The following is a 19361-nucleotide window of genomic DNA, read 5'->3' as shown; positions in this document are numbered from 1 at the left end:
CCAGATGGAGCGAGAAGGTACACCCCACAAGCTGAGCTGTGGTTCTTCCTGCGTGATTGCGGAGAAAATATGAAGAGATGGGATGGAAAATCTACTGGGGCTCTGGCCCAACAGGTACATGAATTGAAGGAAGGCAAGACTCAGAGAGGAAGTTCCAGCAAAAGGAAAGCAGCTGCAGTTGCCCATAGCTGAACTGCCAGGTATGATGATGACATGTCCAATCCCCTTGAAGGAACCTCTAAGACATATGCCCAAGGAAAGAGGGATAACCAGGCTTAGAGGGGCCCTGCCTCTGGCCAGGTAGAAGCTAGGGAAAACTGTGTTTTCTGGACTGTGTGGATTCATTGGCATGGCACATCAGAACCACAAAAATAAAAAGCCTTGGTCAATACTGGTGCGCAAAGCACATTAATCCCATCAAGACGTGGGGTCAGAATCTGTCTCTATCACTGGCGTGATAGGGGGATCACAGGATTTTACTTTGGTGGAAGCTGATGTGAGCCTGACTGGAAATGAGTGGAAGAAACATCCTATTGTGACTGGCCTGTCACAGTCATATTTTCTGAAAAATCCCTTCAACCAGGATTTTCTCCTGGGAAGCTGAGAAACCTCAGAGAAAAAGGAAAACAATTTCTTATCTCATTTGCTTCTCCTGTGTTGTGCTCACATGTGGAATGTGTTTGGAGATTGTTTATTGAACAGGTGATTATTTCATTGGTTTCATGTGAATTGTTTTGACTTATTGAGCAATCAGGGTCAAGCTGTGTCGAGGCTCTAGAGTCACGAGTTTTCATTATCATCCTTTTAGCCTTCTGTAAGTATCCTTTCTGTATTCTTTAGTATAGTTTAGTTAAGTATTCTTTAAAATAATATAGTATCATAAAATAATAAATTAGCCTTCTAAGAACATGGAGTCAGATTCATCATTCCCTCCTTCATCTGGGCACCCCGCAAATACAATAAATGGTGACCCCAGACGTTGGCTGTAGCCTGAAGCTGAAGAACCAAGACCCTGATATCAGGCAGAGTTCACAGCCGAGGCTAAACACGCAGAAGATCTGCTGAATTTTCCCAGCCAGCATGTCAGGAGACCTTCACAGAATTCCTATGCTGACCAGCTTGCTGAAACTGGACACTGTCGCAAGGTACTGTTAACTCTTCCCCTCCTGACAATACTGTCCTACACAAAATGTGGGGGGACAGTTGGGAAGAGGTGCCTTCAGAAACAGAAGTTCAATTTTCTCTGTCAGAGGAGGACATTATTTGGGTGTGGAGATTTTGGGCTTTGCAGAACAGAATTCATATGGTGAAGAGACATATCTATGAGTTTTTCAGATGGGCAAAATTTAATGGGTTTTTCACAGATAGGAGGTCCTCACTGGACCTGAGAGCCTGGCAGACACTGGATCTCTATTTTGGGGAGAAATATGAGCGGGGTGAGGGCATGTGTCGAATTTTTCCAGCGTATGCAGCTCTTTTCTCTGTTCTGAGGAAGAGAACCCCCTTGGGGAGGGGGGCACCTCGTCTTATGGGGGGGGACTACCAGCCCCCCCGCCAGAGCCAGCAGGAGAAGAATCCATCCAAGGACAGGAACTGCTGGTTCCAGCTCCCCCGCACCGTGGGGGGGTGCCGTTTTGCCCACGGCTCAGAAGATTTTTTCTGCCTCTCTGGAGCATGAGCAAAAGGAGCTGTTCCCCCCCCCCCCCCCCCCCGCTCCCTTCCCCCGTGGGGCGTGTGAGCCATCTTTGCCGGTCTCGCCCCTCCCGCGGAGGGAGGCGGCCGCCGGCCTCCAGCTCGCAACACCGTCTCTTGCTGTTTCGCCCGGGTTGCCAGGCAACGCAATCGCCAGCAGCGGTGAGCAACGGCAGCCTGTCATCAAGATGGGGCGTGCCTCCGTCGCTGTGTGTGGTCCCGAAAACGCTCCGGCAGGGATGAGAGCTGCCCGTGGCCCCGCCGCCTCCCATGCCGACCCGAGCGCCGCTCCCAACCATCTCGGGAACTGCCCCTCGTGGATTCCAGTGTGTTGCTAAGCAACAGTTCAGCGGCGATGCAGACCGCGCCTGCGCTGCCGCCTCCGCCGTTCCCACTGCATCCGGAAATGCTCCTCGCAGATTCCGGCGTGTTGCTAAGCAATGGTTTAGTGGTGCCGTAGAGTGCGCCTGCCCTGTCCCCCCCGCATCCAGGGGAAGCCACGGCAGCTGCTCCGCGATCCGATTTGGTGCCGGCGCCCAGCCTGACAACTCCTCCCGCAGCGATAGAGATCGCGCCAGTGCTGCCCTGCCCGGAACCAAGAGAGAGCGGGGCAGCGCTTCCTCGCGCACCCCTGCCGCACCCAGCGGCGGTTCCGCCGCCTTCAGGGACTCTGTCCTCCGCATCAGCGTCTGTGTCGGAGCCTGCCACCGGCCTGTCCCTCAGTGGAGGCAGCACAGCTCGACAGCTGTATGCAGGCGCCTCCCAGCTGAACACTTTGAAACTCACTGTTTTTCTGGGACACAAGAGTTTTTCGCAGGCCGATTTTCGTGTAGTTGGGGGCTTCACACTGGGGCTCGGAACGCCTGATTCAACTGCGCGCGCCAGCGGTGTGGGGGAGGTGGCTCTCAGAGGTGCTGCCTCTGGCCTCAAACCCGGAGGGGGGGAGGTGGTGCCGGGAAGCAGAAAGCGGGAACACTGTTTGCACCGCGAAGGCGAGAGGCGCAGCAGACAGCAGGCGTTGCTCGCTTGTTCTGGGGAAAGAAGATCCCCAGATCTGGGATGGAGATCCCCGGGAAAACTTCTCCTTCCCAGCTGCCAGCGTGCACCAGTGCTTCTGGGGGAAGAGGGAGGAGGCGTTCAGTCACTCCTGTTGCCAAGGCACTGTCAGCGTGGTGGGGGCAGGCTGTGAGAACAAAGACCCTGCCCTGCGGGCCAGGTCTGGGCCGTTTGGCCCGCCCACTGCCAGGTTTGGGGGCTTTGATCCCCGGGCCCGGGCAACCGCTCTGTGGGCCAGGTCTGCGGTCCTTGGTCCACTCACCCGGACCAGGGCCAGGGACGCCGTCCCGCCCAGTGGCACAGGGTCCAAAACACCCTCTGCTGCTGCTGTTCTTTCTGAAAAAAAAAAAAAAAAAAAAAAGGGGGAAAAAAAAAAGGTGGAAAGAGCTAAAAGCTCAAAGTGCTGGAAAGCCACGAGTCAGCCTCAGCCCAGGTGGTTCAATTAAAGGTTTCAGTATTGTTTGATAAATATCAATGGATTTTTGATAATTGTTGGCGACTTTCCTTGACAGTTTTTTGTTTCAGGATTCTGCAAGGCTGTTTCAGGACCAAGAAAAGGACCTTCAGAGATGTCGAAGATCAACATCTCCAGTCAATGGACCTTTTCCTGAAACTCAGCTGTTTGGACTTGAAACAATGAAGATTTTTTGCATGCTTTTTTGCATTTTCTTATATTGTAAGCCTTGTTTTAGTGTTATGATAGAAGTAGATGTTCTACAGGTAAAGAATCTGCTTGATCATTCTACGGCAGCACTTGATTGACGTTTTGATGGGCAACGGATAAACCTCCCGACACGTGTTTGTTCTCTCTTCTGCATGGGCCCAGCAGAAGAATTACAAATGCAGTCTCTTTTTATTTTCTTTATACTAAAAAGGGTGACATGTCACAGTCATATTTTCTGAAAAATCCCTTCACCCAGGATTTTCTCCTGGGAAACTGAGAAGCCTCAGAGAAAAAGGAAAACAATTTCTTATCTCATTTGCTTCTCCTGTGTTGTGCTCACATGTGGAATGTGTTTGGAGATGGTTTATCCAACATGTGATTGTTTCACTGGTTTCATGTGAATTGTTTTGACTTACTGACCAATCAGGGTCAAGCTGTGTCAAGGCTCTAGAAAGAGTCACAAGTTTTCATTATCATCTTTTTAGCCTTCTGTAAGTATCCTTTCTGTATTCTTTAGTATAGTTTTCTTTAAAATAATACAGTATCATAAAAAAATAAATTAACCTTTGTGATGGTGTTCACAGGGGTTTTCAGGTGAGGGAAGAGACGACAATGTTGACTCCATGTTCAGAAGTCTTCATTTATTATTTTATGATATGCATTACATTAAAACTATACTAAAAAGAATAGAAGGAAAAGTTTCATCTCAGAAGGCTAGCTAAGCTAAGAATAGAATAGAAAGAATGATAACAAAGGCAGCTGCCTCAGACTGTCTGTCCAAGCCAGCTCTGCTGTGATTGGCCATTAATTACAAACAAGCACAGGAGACCAATCACAGATGCACCTGTTGCATTCCACAGCAGCAGATAACCATTGTTTACATTTTGTTCCTGAAGCCTCTCAGCTTCTCAGGAAGAAAAAATCTTAAGGAAAGATTTTTAATGAAAAGATGTCTGCGACAAGCCTTCCAATAACATGAAGTCAGATTCATCATTCCTTCCTGACATGAGGGACCCCACAAATACAATATTAGCCCAGAAGCCCCATGCATTTTGGGCACAGATTACCTCCGAAGTGGGTATTTCAAAGACCCAAAAGGACTCAGGTGGGCATTTGGGATAGCAGCTGTACTGACAGAGGGCATCCAGCAATTGAACACCTTGCTTGGACTGTCCGAGAATCCATCTACAGTAGGACTTCTGAAGGGAGAAGAGCAACAGGTACCAATTGCCACTTCCACAGTGCATTGCTGACAGTATAGAAGACAGTATAGAACCACTCGAGATGCTGTGATTCCCATCCATGAGATGATCCGAGAGCCGGAGAACCAAGGGGTGGTCAGCAAAACCCACTCACCCTTCAACAGCCCCATTTGGCCTGTGCGTAAACCTGAAGGAGAATGGAGATTGACTGTGGACTACCATGCATTGAATGAAGTGACACCACCACTGAGTGCTGCTGTGCCAGACATATTAGAGTTCCAGTACGAGCTTGAATCCAAGGCAGCAAAGTGGTATGCCACTATTGATATTGCCAATGCATTTTTCTCCATTCCCCTGGCAGCAGAATGCCAGACTCAGTTTGCTTTCACCTGGAGGGGAGTGCAGTATACCTGGAACCGACTGCCCCAGGGATGGAAGCACAGCCCTACCATCTGCCATGGACCGATCCAGACTGCACTAGAAAAGGGTGAAGCTCCAGAACACCTACAGTATACTGATGACATCATTGTGTGGGGGAACACAGCTGCGGAAGTGTTTGAAAAAGGAAAGGAAATCATCCAAATCCTCCTGGGAGCGGGTTTTGCCATCAAAAAGAGCAAAGTTAAGGGACCAGCTCGTGAGATCTAGTTCCTGGGAGTAAAGTGGCAAGATGGACAGCGTCAGATTCCTACAGATGTCATCAACAAGATCACAGCTATGTCTCCACCAACCAATAAGAAAGAAACACAAGCTTTCCTAGGTGCCATAGGCTTTTGGAGGATGCACATTCCTGAGTACAGTCAGATCGTGAGCCCTCTTTACCTGGTCACCCGCAAGAAGAATGATTTCCACTGGGGCTCTGAGCAGCAAAAAGCTTTTGCCCAGATTAAGCAGGAGATTGCTCATGCAGTAGCCCTTGGCCCAGTCAGGACAGGACCAGAGGTGAAGAGCATGCTCTACTCTGCAGCCAGGAACCATGGTTTGTCCTGGAGCCTTTAGCAGAAGGTGCCTGGGGAGACTTGAGGCCAACCACTAGGATTTTGGAGTCAAAGCTACAGAGGCTCTGAAGCCAACTACACTCCAAGTTGAAGTCAACTATACTCCAACAGAGAAGGAAATCTTGGCTGCCTATGAAAAAGTCCAAGCCGCCTCAGAGGTGACTGGTACAGAAGCGCAGCTCCTCCTGGCACCCTCACTACCGGTGCTGGGATGGATGTTCAAAGGAAAGGTTCCTTCCACCCACCATGCCACCAGTGCTACATGGAGCAAGTGGATTGCTCTTATCACACAGTGCACCCGTATAGGTAAACTGAATCGCCCTGGGATTTTGGAAGTAATTACAAATTGGCCCAAAGGTGAAAATTTTGGTGTCATGGATGAAGAACAAGAACAAGTGACATGGGCTGAAGAAGCTCCAGCATACAACCAACTGCCACCAGAGGAAACACACTAAGCTCTTTTCACTGATGGTTCCTCTCGCATATTAGGGATGAATTGGAAGTAGAAAGCAGCCGTATGGAGCCCCACATGACAGGTTGCAGAGGCCACTGAAGGAGAAGGAGGATCAAGCCAACTTGCAGAATTCAAAGCCGTTTAACTGGCCCTGGACATTGCAGAAAGAGAGAAGCGGCCAAAGCTCTACCTCTACACTGATTCATGGATGGTAGCCAATGCTCTCTGGGGATGGCTGGAGAGGTGGAAAAAGGCTAATTTGCAGTGTAGAGGAAAACCAATTTGGGCTGCTGAAGAGTGGAAAGACATTGCTACCAGGGTAGGGAGGCTACTTGTCAAAGTCCACCACGTAGATGCCTGTGTCCCCAAGAGTAGAGCTAATGAGGAGCACCAAAACAATGAGCAGGTAGATCAGGCTGCAAAGATAGGGGTGTCCAAGATAGACTGGTAAGACAAGGGAGAGTTATTCGTAGCTCGATGGGGCCATGATGCCTCAGGCCATCAGGGTTGAGATGCCACCGAGAGGTGGGCATGAGACCGAGGGGTGGATTTAACCATGGACAGTATTTCGCAGGTTATCCACAACTGTGAGACATGTGCTGCCATCAAACAGGCCAAGTGAGTGAAGCCCTTATGGTATGGTGGGCGGTGGTCCAAGTACAAGTATGGGGAGGCCTGGCAGATTGACTACATCACACTGCCTCAGACACGCCAAGGCAAGCACTACGTGCTCACAATGGTAGAAGCCACCACAGGATGGTTGGAAACCTACCCTGTGTCTCACACTACTGCCCATAACACCATCCTGGGCCTTGAAAAACAGGTCCTTTGGAGGCATGGTACCCCTGAGAAGATTGAATCAGACTACAGGACTCATTTCAAGAACAGCCTTATCAACACCTGGGCTAGGGAACATGGCATTGAGTGGGTGTACCATATCCCCTACCATGCACCAGCTGCAGGCAAAGTGGAGAGGTACAATGGATTGTTAAAACCCCAGTTGAAAGCCTTGGGTAGGGGATCTTTCAAAATTTGGGAGCAGCATTTAGCGAAGGCCACCTGGTTAGTTAAAACCGGAGGTTCCACCAACCGAGCAGGTCCTGCCCACTCTGAGTCCCTGAATATAGTAGACGGAGATCAAGTCCCAGTGGTACATATCAGAGGTTTGTTAGGGAAGACTGTGGGTCAATTCTGCCTTGAGTACAGACAAACCCATTTGTGGTGTTGTCTTTGCTCAGGGACCAGGTTGCCCAGGGTGGATAATGCAGAGATGGAACAACACGATGTGTAGCTCATGGAAATCTGATTGTGGGGTGAGAATGATATGCAAATATCACTGTTTGTTGGATGTTACTGCCATTGCCTCTGCATTAAACCACACAGACATGAAATAGAAGGAAATGTGTAGGTGTTGAAGGTCTGAGCAAGTGAAAAATGGAGTTTTGAATGAGTAAAATGAAAGTGGGGAATCCTGCAGCTCTGCAGTCTGGGGCCTGGATTCAGTGGTCCAGAGTGGGGACGTGACAGGGGCACAATGGGTATTGCTTGTAATTTTTGGGGTGGAACATTAGAAGTTTTTACGTGAATAAAATGCATGATGTTTGGTAGTAAGTTGACGATATGGGGATAAGGGGTGGAATGTCCTAGGGTGACGTTATGATGCTTGTATCCCCAATTGTGTGTTCTGTTTATGCTGGATGTTATATTCTGTGCCTTCAAGACTGGCTCTGAGAGCAAAGGCCGGGAGAAGAAGAAGCACAGTTTTGTTATCAGCCTGCTCTCACTCCTCCACTGTGGTGTCTGGGCATGGATGGGGCAGAACACGGCACTCCGTTGGTGTTTAGTTAGTTTAACTAGCTGAGGCACAGAAGTTCCCTGGACTGTTTTTTTTCCCTTTTTTTGGAACTGTTCAAACCTGCTCCGGACTGAGACCCGGGGAAACACTGAGAGCTCGCACTTTGTAGCCTACCAGGGCCTACTCTGGTCAGCAGCCTTTCCCAGTGCTGGAGGGACTGATAAGAGAGTGACCACCCACCAGAGAGATTTTCTGAATTTGTCATCTCTTCAGAGCAGCGAATGAGTTTTGTCATCGGGTATTGTTCATTTTTTTGTGTTGGGGAGTGCTTTGCCTGTTAAATAAACAGGGTTTTTTTCCACTTCTCTCTGAGGAAATCCTTCCTGAACCGGTTGGGGGGGAGGGGTCGTGTGGGTTTGTTTTCTTGGGGGGGCCCCTTTTGGAGGTTTTCTCCCAAATTTGCCTCAAACCAGGACACATACCGGAGTGCAGCCCATGACTGCTTCATCTTTACCGTGCGTGAGTCTTTGTTCTTAAGTCCAGAAGGTGACCTGGGACCTTAGTAACACCCAATCTGACTGGAAAGGACCCTCACCATATATTCAGGTGCCTCAGGGGAAAACCTGGGACCCTGATCCCCTCCCCCTTCCCAGAGGGTATGTTACCCAGCTGCATGCGGCAGCTGATATGGACAAGCCCAGATGCAGCTGCCAAGCCCCACTGCTTTATGCCACCGCCAAGTCCCGCTGCTTTCTGCCGTTGCCTCAGAATTTTCCAGTACACTCTAACCCAGCACCCCATGTCCACCTGACCGCCATGACTCCTGCTAAGGCTGTGGAGTTTTCTATTATATTTTGTTTGCCACCCTGGGGCATGCCTTCTTCTGCTGTTCTAGCCGCTGCTCCGAGGTTCCTGCTACAGTTCCTTTCTCTATCTGGAGGGGCACCAGGCCTGTGGTGAGTTTGTAAAGGAAACCCCTTTTCTATCTCTCCCGCCTGTGCGTCCTCCACTGCCCACATGGAGAGAGGCAGCTGAGCTCGTGCCACAGCGACCCCTGGACCTGCGGGGAAATCATCGCACCTGTCCTGCCCTGCTCAGCTGGGAGCCACCAGCACCCCTGCTGGCTGTGACCATAAATGCACTGAAGGGGAAGTGCCTGCAGCCAAGATAAGGCTGTTACGGGAATTCTGGTTTTGTTTGTTATTGCTGCCGTTGTGGTCGTTTGTTGTCCTTATTATACAGATATATATAGAGTCCAGGAAGTTTTTAGAGTGTACGGAGGACAACTTTTTGTCACAGCTGGTGAGTGAGCCCACCAGGGGAGGGACTATGTTAGACCTGTTGTTTTCAAATAGAGATGGGCTGGTGGGAGATATGGCGGTTGGAGGCTGCTTGGGGCAGAGTGATCATGAAATTATAGAGCTCTCGATATCTGGTGAAATGAGGAGGAACACCTATAAGACTCTTACACTGGACTTCCAGAGGGCAGACTTTGGCCTACTTAGGAGACATATTCAGAGACTTCCTTGGGAAGCAGCCCTTAAAAACAAAGGAGTTCAGGAAAGGTGGGCGTGCTTCAAATCAGAGATGTTGAGGGCACAGGAACAGACTGTCCCTGTATGCCGAAAGATGAGTCGATGGGGCCAACATCCCGCCTGGATGGGCAATGAGGTTTTGAAGGAACTTAAGAATAAAAAGTGGATGTATCATCTTTGGAAGGAGGGTCAGGTCTCCCAGGAAGTATTTAAGGGGGTTGCTAGAGCATGTAGAAAAAAATCAGGGAGGCCAAAGCTCAGTTCAAACTTAATTTGGCAAATTGGTAAAGGATAATAAAAAATGTTTTTACAAATATATTATTGGTAAAAAGAAGGGTAAGACCAACCTTTGTTCTCTACTGGATGAGGGAGGGAACTTGGTAACTGCAGATGCGGAGAAGGCAGAAGTGCTTAACGCCTTCTTTGCCTCAGTCTTTAGTGGGAAGACGGCTTGTCCCCAGAACAACTGTCCTCTTGGGTTGGTTGATGGTGCCAGGGAACAGAATGGTCCCCCCATTATCTAGGAGGAGGCAGTTAGAGAACTGCTGAGCCGCTTGGATGTTCATAAATCTATGGGACCAGATGGGATCCATCCCAGGGTGATGAAGGAGTTGGCAGATGAGCTTGCAAAGCTGCTCTCCATCATTTACCAACAGTCCTGGCTCAGTGGTGAGGTTCCAGATGACTGGAAGCTGGCCAATGTGACACCCATTCACAAAAAGGGTGGGAAGGAGGATCCTGGTAATTATAGGCCAGTTAGCCTGACCTCAGTACCCAGTAAGGTAATGGAACAGTTTATATTGAGTGTCATCACGCAGCACTTACAGGATGGCCAGGGTATCAGACCCAGCCAGCATGGGTTTAGGAGGGGTAGGTCATGTTTGACCAACCTGGTCTCCTTTTATGACCAGGTGACCCACCTGGTGGATGCAGGAAAGGCTGTGGGTGTTGTCTATTTGGACTTCAGCAAGGCCTTTGACATGGTCTCCCACAGCATTCTCCTGGAAAAGCTGGCAGCCCACAGCTTGGACAGAAGCACTGTTTGCTGGGTTAAGAACTGTCTGGATGGCTGGGCCCAAAGAGTGATGGTGAACAGTGCTGCATCCAGCTGGTGGCCAGTCACCAGTGGTGTCCATCAGGGGTCTGTGCTGGGGCCAGTTCTGTTTAATATTTTTATTGATGACATAGATGAGGGCATTGAGTCTTTCATTAGTAAATTTGCAGACAACACTAAGCTGGGAGCATGTGTCAATCTGTTGGAAGGTAGGAGGGCTCTGCAGAGAGATCTGGAATGGTTGGATGGATGGATGGATGGATGGAATCCAATAAGATGACATTTAATAAGTCCAAGTGGCGAGTCCTGCATTTTGGCCACAATAACCCCCTGCAGCGTTATAGGCTGGGGACGGTGTGGCTGGACAGTGCCCAGGCAGAAAGGGACCTGGGGGTACTGGTTGACAGCATTGTGCCCTGGTGGCCAAGAAGGCCAATGGCATCCTGGCCTGTATCGGGAATAGTGTGGCCAGCAGGAGCAGGGAGGTCATTCTCCCCCTGTACTTGGCACTGGTGAGGCCGCACCTTGAGTATTGCGTCCACTTCTGGGCCCCTCAGTTTCGGAAGGATTTTGAGATGCTTGAGCACAACCAGAGGAGGGCTATGAGGTTGGTGAGGGGCTTGGAACAGAAGCCCTATGAGGAACGACTGAGGGAGCTGAGGTTGTTTAGCCTGGAGAAAAGGAGACTCAGAGGTGACCTTATCACTCTCTACAACTTCCTGAAAGGTGGTTGTAGTCAGGTGGGGGTCGGTCTCTTTCTCCAGGCTGCAACTGACAGAATGAGAGGACACAGTCTCAAGCTGTGCCAAGGGAAATTTAGGTTGGATAGTAGGAAAAAGTTTTTTACAGAAAGGGTGATAAAGTACTGGAATGGTCTGCCCGGGGAGGTGGTGGAGTCACTATCCCTGGAAGTGTTTAAAAAAAGACTGGATGTGGCACTCGGTGCCATGGTTTATTTGAGGCGTTTGGGCTGGGTTGGACTTGATGATCTTGAAGGTCTCTTCCAACCTAGTGATTCTGTGTGTGATTCTGTGTATGATATATTAGTAAAGAACGGTATTCCTTTTCCCATATCTTTGTCTGAAAGTCCCTTAATTTCAAAGTTATAATAATTTGGGGGGGGGTGGGGGGGTGGGTCACATTTTCCATTCTAAGGGAGGTTCCTCCCTTCCTTGGCAGTTACCTGTCCTTTAAACCAGGACATCATCCCAAGATCATTTTATCAGTTTCACAGCTCTCCCACCCTCTCCCCCCAAGAGTACAGATGTAGCAAGCCTACTAGATAGCCATACCCAGATTTAGCATCACTAAACTACCTCCTGTCCACAAGTTCCACAAGTCATTCAAGAGTACAGCAGAGTATTTTTTTTTTTCATCCAAAGGCCAATATGCCAATACAGTATTACTCAGTTCTCCCTAATATATTTCTAAGGGACTTCATATTATAGTTTTATACTCACTAGTTTAAGAGGTATTGGTATTAGTTCAGTGCCAGTGGCTCACCAGCAAAGGGCGTATACTGGCTACACCGATGATGACAACTAACTGCAGTAGCAAATTTTGATGCAGTTACTGGCATGACAAGATCTCACAAGCTTCTCCCATTTAACATCAACTCCTTCAGGGCCAAGTTAGCACAGGAAGGCATTTATAAGCTATTCACTATCAGTTTAGTGGTTATAGTAGTGGCCTGGTTGAAAGGACAACATTCTGAACAGACAAAATTTACTTAAAGCTTTAATATCTTAGTAAGAATGAACAACCTCAAATGCTCTTTAAATAACAAAAAAATGTTCAGAAAACACAGCCTACAAGTTAAGTCCAAGATATAACCCATGACTCACAAGAAGTTATAAGATACTCTTGCCAGGATAATGGCACATAACTGGAGTGCTCTTGCCATGGGAATGCTAGGTCATATAAATTCCTGTCTCTAAAGAGCAACAAACCAGCAAGGCTTGCTAGGCTTCTACTAAGTTTTTCTGGGACTTGCTATGTGTTGCACCACATCTTATCCTATAGCAGGCTCCAGTGAGATCCTGGAGACCTGTTGTCTTAACTGCATAACAGTTTTCCATTCCCTTAGCTCTAAGACTCCAAGAGACGTGATACATAATTTATCAGCAAGGCAACTTTGAAAAACAAATCACTGGCAGAAGTACCGAGGACTACTCATTATACATTCTTTGCTATCTGAGCAGAGCTATCAGGGTTTTGTGTGGGTGTGTGTGTGTGTATGACTATATACATGGACCAAAACTGACCATTTTTTTATATATTAAAAAAGGGGGTATTTATATAAAAATATATAGTTTTATGCAATTTTGCTTCCTTGCACTTTTATTTTTTTAACAGCTCTCACTACAGCTGTAAAAAATGTCAAATTGCACTGCAATATGCATATTCTACATAGTTGCATCCTATTATGCAGGATACTTCAGTCCAATTGGACATATTATACTTGAGCCTCAGCATGGCAGGAAAATAGAAACATAGCACAATGAAGCCAGCAATATGACACTAGTTGCCTTTAGCTCTTCCACACCACTTTAACTGGGTGGAAATATGTATATTAAGATAATCAGGTACTCATTTAATGGTTATAATGAAAAAGCCATGATGTAGGGTAATTGAGATAGCTCTCCAGTGGATGAGTTGCAGGGCAGAAAAAAAAATTAAAAAAAGAAAAAAAGGGAAGAAAAAAAGAAGAACTATCTGTCACAACTGAAATGAAAACAAACATCAGTTTGGACTGCCAAGGAAAATCATGTATCCAAAATGAGAAAATATAGTTCAATTAGACTTCTTGTATCATAACCTGCATTTGGAGATTAGATTTTCAACATTTACTTTAAAGCCATTGATTTTATGCTACTATGAGTTTATAGTAAGAAAGACCTGCTTCTCAAAGACCTGGAAGCCATCTGTGTACCATGCTGTAACCTGTTTACCCTACAGCTGGAAAAGAATTCCCACTCAGAACTCCACAGAAAACAAGAACTGAAAATTTATTTCTTCATCCTACAATTGTGAGAACACATAAAATATGGTTATATAAACGCTTGTTACCCTCAAACAAGATTCTGTAAATATACCATAGCATGGGTGTATCAGTTCTTAGCCTTTGCCTTTTAAAAATGCTATTCAGATTTAGTCGGGGCAACATTTAGACCTGTTAGGGGTTAGGCCTTTTTTTTTTTCCTTTTCTTTCTCTCAGGAAATTTTCTTCCCATTTGTTGCCCCAGAGATGGTGAATGAATGGTATTTAAGAGACAAAAGGCCTAGCTGGACATCTTGGAATAACATTGAAATGGTCCTGGGGGAGGAGAGAGGAAGGGGTGCAGTTGTTGCAGTCTCTTAGCTGGGGAGTGACCGCTCTGACTGGGGAGTTTCTCTTGGGAAGAGCAGAGATACTGCAAGAGGTCGGGGGGGGGGGGGGGGAGGGGGGGGTGTGCTAACCGAAATTTGGCTGGGGGTCAGAGGCTGGGCTCAGCCCCTGCTCTCTTGGCAATCAGAAGGGAGAGCATGTGGTGTGGGGAGTGGGCATCTCTCTTTCCCTAGATGGGGCTGCGTTGTGGTTTGCTGCTGGAGTCCGGGGGGGTTTCTTTGCTGTTGGTAATGGCTGCTGACATCAACTGCTGCCTGATCAGACCTGCCTGCCCCCCGCTGCTCTGGGATTTTTGCTACACTTGAGCTCGACCTCCCCCCCACAGATCCACCCAGCCCTCACTGTTTCTGCCACCGTGACAGGGTTATTGCTACACTTTGATTTGCTGCCCCAGGTCTGCTTGCCTCTGCTATTCCAGCCCGCTGCTCTGAGGCTAGTACTCCAGCTCACCACCCAGAGGGGTACTGAGACTGGCTGCTCCCTGTGAGTTTTGCAATGGGAGCCATCTCCTGTCTACCCCCTTGCCCAAGCTGCCATTGCCATGAGGATGCTGCGCTTGCGCCACAGCACCCCCTGCAGCCGCGGGGGGAATCATTGCACCTGTCCTGCCTCATCAGGACTCGGTAGCGTTCCCTGCTGGCTGCAAGAAAGTCACTGAAACCGTCACTTCGCCAGGGCCCACCAGCACTCCTACTGGTTGTGGTCGTAACTATAGAAAAGAGGAAATTGCTTGATGGGTGAGGGAAGGCTGTTATTTGGTTTCTGGTTTTGTTTGTTGTTGCTGCTGTTGTTTATCTTGTTAATATATTCTAGTAAAGAAATGTTATTCCTTTTCACATATCCTTGCCTGAAAGTGATGTAATTTTAAAGTTATAATAATTTGGAGGGAAGGGAGCAATATTTTCCATTCCAGGAAGGTTCCCACCTTCCTTGGCAAACACCTGTCTTTTAAACCAGGACTCCACAACAAAAACGCTGTACTTTTTTGAAGTAGATACACTAAAATAAATGTTATTAGGTTCTTTTAAAAGTAGAAGCTTTTTGCACAGCCTATCATACTTTAATTTTTCTATACATTCTAACAGATGTTCTGCAACTACTGCCTGGCATACAAAATGACACTACAGGACCGTCAAGACTAGCATTTGAACACGTGTAAACTGTGACTACTTGCAGTTTACAGCACCAGGGGGAAGAGAGTAGAAAGGCAGAACACATCACTTACCTGGGCTTCTCTGACAAGCTGAGAAGAATCAGGCAGGCTGAAACCAATGGGTAATCCAACCTTTGCTGGGGTTTTGAATTTGTCTCCTATCTTAAATGGGACATCATCAAGATAACTGAAAGGACCTAAGATCAAAAGTAGAAATTGTATAAAAAAACCTTACAAGCTTAATGCATTCAATTAAGACTCACATTTCTGTATTTGGGAGCTATTTATCTCTGATGCCCAAACTATACCAGGTGACTCAATAAAAAGGAAGTTGCTTGATCACACATTGAATCTGTTTGGATTTCATTGCCTCAGTTTTGGTTTTTTGGTGGTGTTTTGTTTTGGTTTTTTTTAATGTTTTAGCTCCTAACTACTAAAGAAAACCCCAAACACACAACAATCCAACAACTGAATAGATTTTGAAGTCAATACACCCAATGTTTTAGCTCTCCTTGTGACAAGACTATCGCTACACAATTGGAAGTTGAAGCTCTCCCCTGAACATTGTATTCTGTTATGTCTCTAAAAAGATCCATCTTTTTTATCATATTCAAAACAGGTTTTAAAATAGCTCAGCTTTAGAGCAGTTAAGCTAAAGTTAAATCCAGGTATTAGCATACAAGTGGGAAGCCACAATTATACACTAGTGGTCACAAGGGCAAAGTGGCCTAAAGTCTAGACAATCCACTTGAACCAAAACAGTGAAATAGCTCAAGATTATTTAGCATAGCAAGTCTGATTTCTGAAACAAGGCACTATAACTTAATTAGCTGTCTGATTTGTGATCACTCCAATGAGAAGCCTCAGACTTATTTTGTGGTCCTCCATCTGTTCTTTATATTTGTCACTCAGGTGGTATTTAAAAAGTATTTTAGGATTAAACTCTTTCTTCAGGCATCCTGCAAACTCATAAGGCAGAATTACTTAAAGCTCAACCACCTCCAAGCAGCCAGACTACAGGTTTGCTTTCCTTGAGCTGCCGTGAAGAAGTATTAGAAAACACACAATATAAATTGCACTCACTTTCTTGGATCTCCAGTCTAAGTTTTTGGAATTACAAGTAAGGTTTCCAGCTGTGTATAAAAATCTGAAGCATTCCTCTAACACTCATTTGTAACTTTGCTTTGAGTGATGCAGATCCAAAGAGACATGAGTGGCATCACTAAGATGGTGTTCAGTGACTAACCTCTTGTTCAGTGAGCTGTGACTCACCATTTTTATCTGACTGTAGCAAGGCATCTCACTATCCACATGAGCTTATCTATTGATTGTTAACCAGGCAGATAACTCGAACAGGACAAGCTGTCTTGTAGTGAGTTATTTTGGCACCATGGGGTTAACACTGGTCTGGCATCTCCCAACTGCCGATAAGCATCTTACTTTTGAAGTGAGATTTGACAAGACAAGTTGAATTTCTGGCTGACAGACACTTGTAGAAGGGGCTAACAGCGGGCCTGTTAGCTAAAGGAGCGAGAAGAAGCTGAGAAGTAAGAAGAAACTGATAAGGAGCTCTCTCCAAGGCTGTAACCAAGGAGACAGAGAGAAGAAAGATAGAAGAACTTTGCAGCTGGATGAAGCATTTTTAGAAAGTTAGTTAAGTCACCATAACTTCTCACCAATAGTATTATGTTGATTTATTGTGGCCAATAGTAAAGATAGAAGAAGCATAAACAATTGGAAAGTGTATAAAAATCAGCCATGTTCAATAATAAAGTGTTGCCAACTGAGACTGCTTGTGGTCTCTGCTTTATGTCGTGATCGCCTCGACAGCGACAGACACTCACTTTACAACTGTAAAAGCCACACCAAACTTCAACAAAGCAGAAATGTTCTATACATTTTCCTGGAAATGGATGGAGTTTCTCCCATGAGTGGGGACACCTATTTCATGGTTACTTTCCAAGGGATCAAGTGAAGGAATCTGTTTACATTACTGTCATTTCAGTGGTAAGTTATGTTCAACTCCTAATCCATACTATTTATTTTGCTAGCTTTAATATAGGTACTTTGATATAGTGCACTATTTTATGTTATACTATAATCTACTAGTAGTTCTTTTAGTTTTATACTGTGCAGTAATTCTGATTAAGATCTTTCATCAGTTATCTTTTGTCTGTTCATTTGTCTTAATAATTAATAATTTTTATACAAATATATCTGATTTGCCATCATTAGAACTAGCAGGAAAAAGTTGCAAAACCCAAACTGTTGATAGTCTGAGGCTAAGATGCCATGCTCAGGCTCCTCTGTCTAAGGAGTTTTGAAAGCAAGGGGGGTCTTCTTGGCACGTTGTGACTCAGTGGCAGGGTTTCTTTAATAAACTTTGTCTGAAGCTTCCACTCCACTCATGACACTGACCCATTTTCATACTCAGATGGCAGTTAAGGTACTGTTTGTGTTCCTTCACAATTGACAAGGCAGTCAAAGGCTCCAAAAGGATAAGAAGCTGTTAAAATGAGGAACATCCCATTAATTTGGAATTCATAGAATCATAGAATAATTCCCTGAGTTGGAAGGAACCCACAAGGATCATCAAATCCAACTTCTGGTTTGGCACAGGACAGCCTCAAGAATCCCACCATGTGCCTGAGAGTATTGTCCAAACGCTTCTTGAAGTCTGTCAGGATTGGTGCTGTGACCACTTCCCTAGGGAGCCTGTTCCAATGACCAACCACCATGTGGGGGAAGAACCTTTTTCTAATATCCAACCTAAACCTTCCCTGACACAACTTCAGGCCATTCCCTCAGGTCCTGTCACTGGGCACCAGAGAGAAGAGATCAGTGTCTGCCCTTCTTCTTCCCCTCACAAGGAAGTTGTAGACTGCAATGAGGTCTCCCCTCAGTCTCCTCCAGGCTGAACAGACCAAGTGACCTTGGCCACTCCTCAGTTTCCCCTCAAGGCCCTTCACCATCTTCACAGCTCTCCTCTGGATGCTCTCTGTAGAGGGACTTGCAGTCTGCCACAGAAGAGCTTATCTGTTCTATCAGCTGGTGCATAACTCAGGGCATTTTCCCCCTCATATGAATTGGTGAGATAACCTAGGCCAGACATCTGTCTGGTAGCAAGTTATCTCTGGAGTTATCCAGGAAGGTGAGATCCTGACCTAACAATAAACATCTCACCTTGAGAGCAAGATTGTCTTAGGTTACAATGTAAGATGTAACCAAAAGTATGTATTCTATCACCATCTTCATAAGCTGTTAAAAACAGGTGGGGCAGTGTTCTTTATTTCTTCCATGACTTATCCCTGATAACATCCTCCAGGGTATTACAGCATAAGATGGACTGTATGCCTCATAAGAGGAGGAGGGGGTTGGCTACAGAGCCAGTCCCAGATATGAACGCAAGCAGGTAGCTATTGGTCAATAGCTGGGTGGTAACCAATCAGACTCGAACACAGAGTCTTTAGGATAGCCTATAAAAGGGGCTATGTACACCAATAAAGTCTCTCTGCTTCATGAAAACCCCGATGTGTGTCATCTCTCCATCCCCACACACTTCGACAATTGGTGACCCCATGAGAGGAAAGGAACTAAGCCATGAGAAAAGGAACAAGACAAAACAGCAGAGAGCCACAGCTGAGAGCTGTGAGAAAATGCAACCAGAGCTAGCGACAGCCAGAACTGTGAGAAAAGGACAGCTAAAGAGCTGTGTGAAACAAAAGACAGAAAAGCTGGTAAAGCTAGAAATCCAGATGGTGTAAGAGCCAAAGAAACAAAAAAGCTGAAAAATAGAAGGAAAACCCCACCAAAGAAACAGGCAGATTTATCTCTATAAAAGAACAACAAGTCATTAAGATATGAACTTTTCTCTAACTTCAATGAGGAGTAAAGTATGAACAATAAGCTCTGAAAGCCACTATGGACATTTTAAAACTCCTAATGTTTATCTCAAACTGTCTGGGGCACTTAGAAGCCGAACGGGATGCAGAAACAGCAGGAGAGATGGTGCCCATACCACGGCTGAAAAAGCCATCTTTAGGCTCCACGCCCCGTACCACCAGTAATGCGCTGTGGACACAGCCCGCAGAAAAACCCCAACATGGCAAACGCCATGCGCTTTGAACGCAGATCACCCAAGATGGCCGTCGCCACGTGACGCAGGACCTGCCAGACAAATCATCTCAAAATAGCAGAGCACAGACAGCATCCCATGGGAAAAGAGATACCACGCTAAACACGTGGAGGCAGCAGCCAGAATTGCCTCTGTCATGGCATCCAGGAATCCACCCCGTGCATCCACCAGACCCCAGAAGCATCATCACAGCACCAGAAACCGGAAGAGAAGCCGGCAGCCCCACCACTGGAAA

The 19361-nt window shown here is 46.6% G+C and overlaps 1 protein-coding gene across 1 annotated transcript in view; it reads right to left on the bottom strand.

Moving 5' to 3' along the window:
- The window catches only part of LOC129132437 (ubiquitin-associated protein 1-like), a 36515-nt gene extending 17408 nt beyond the window's left edge, over positions 1 to 19107 (bottom strand). The window contains exons 1-2 of the mRNA XM_077193196.1: positions 19050 to 19107; positions 15064 to 15188 (exon numbers count right to left, since the gene is read on the bottom strand). Of these exons, the coding sequence (XP_077049311.1) occupies positions 15064 to 15188; positions 19050 to 19107 (183 nt within the window). The remainder of the gene's footprint in view (positions 1 to 15063; positions 15189 to 19049) is intronic.
- Between the last annotated feature and the right edge of the window lie 254 nt (positions 19108 to 19361).

Source organism: Agelaius phoeniceus, chromosome W, assembly GCF_051311805.1.
Source record: "Agelaius phoeniceus isolate bAgePho1 chromosome W, bAgePho1.hap1, whole genome shotgun sequence".
NCBI classification, from domain to species: domain Eukaryota; kingdom Metazoa; phylum Chordata; class Aves; order Passeriformes; family Icteridae; genus Agelaius; species Agelaius phoeniceus.
This window is presented reverse-complemented; position numbering and strand designations above follow the sequence as displayed.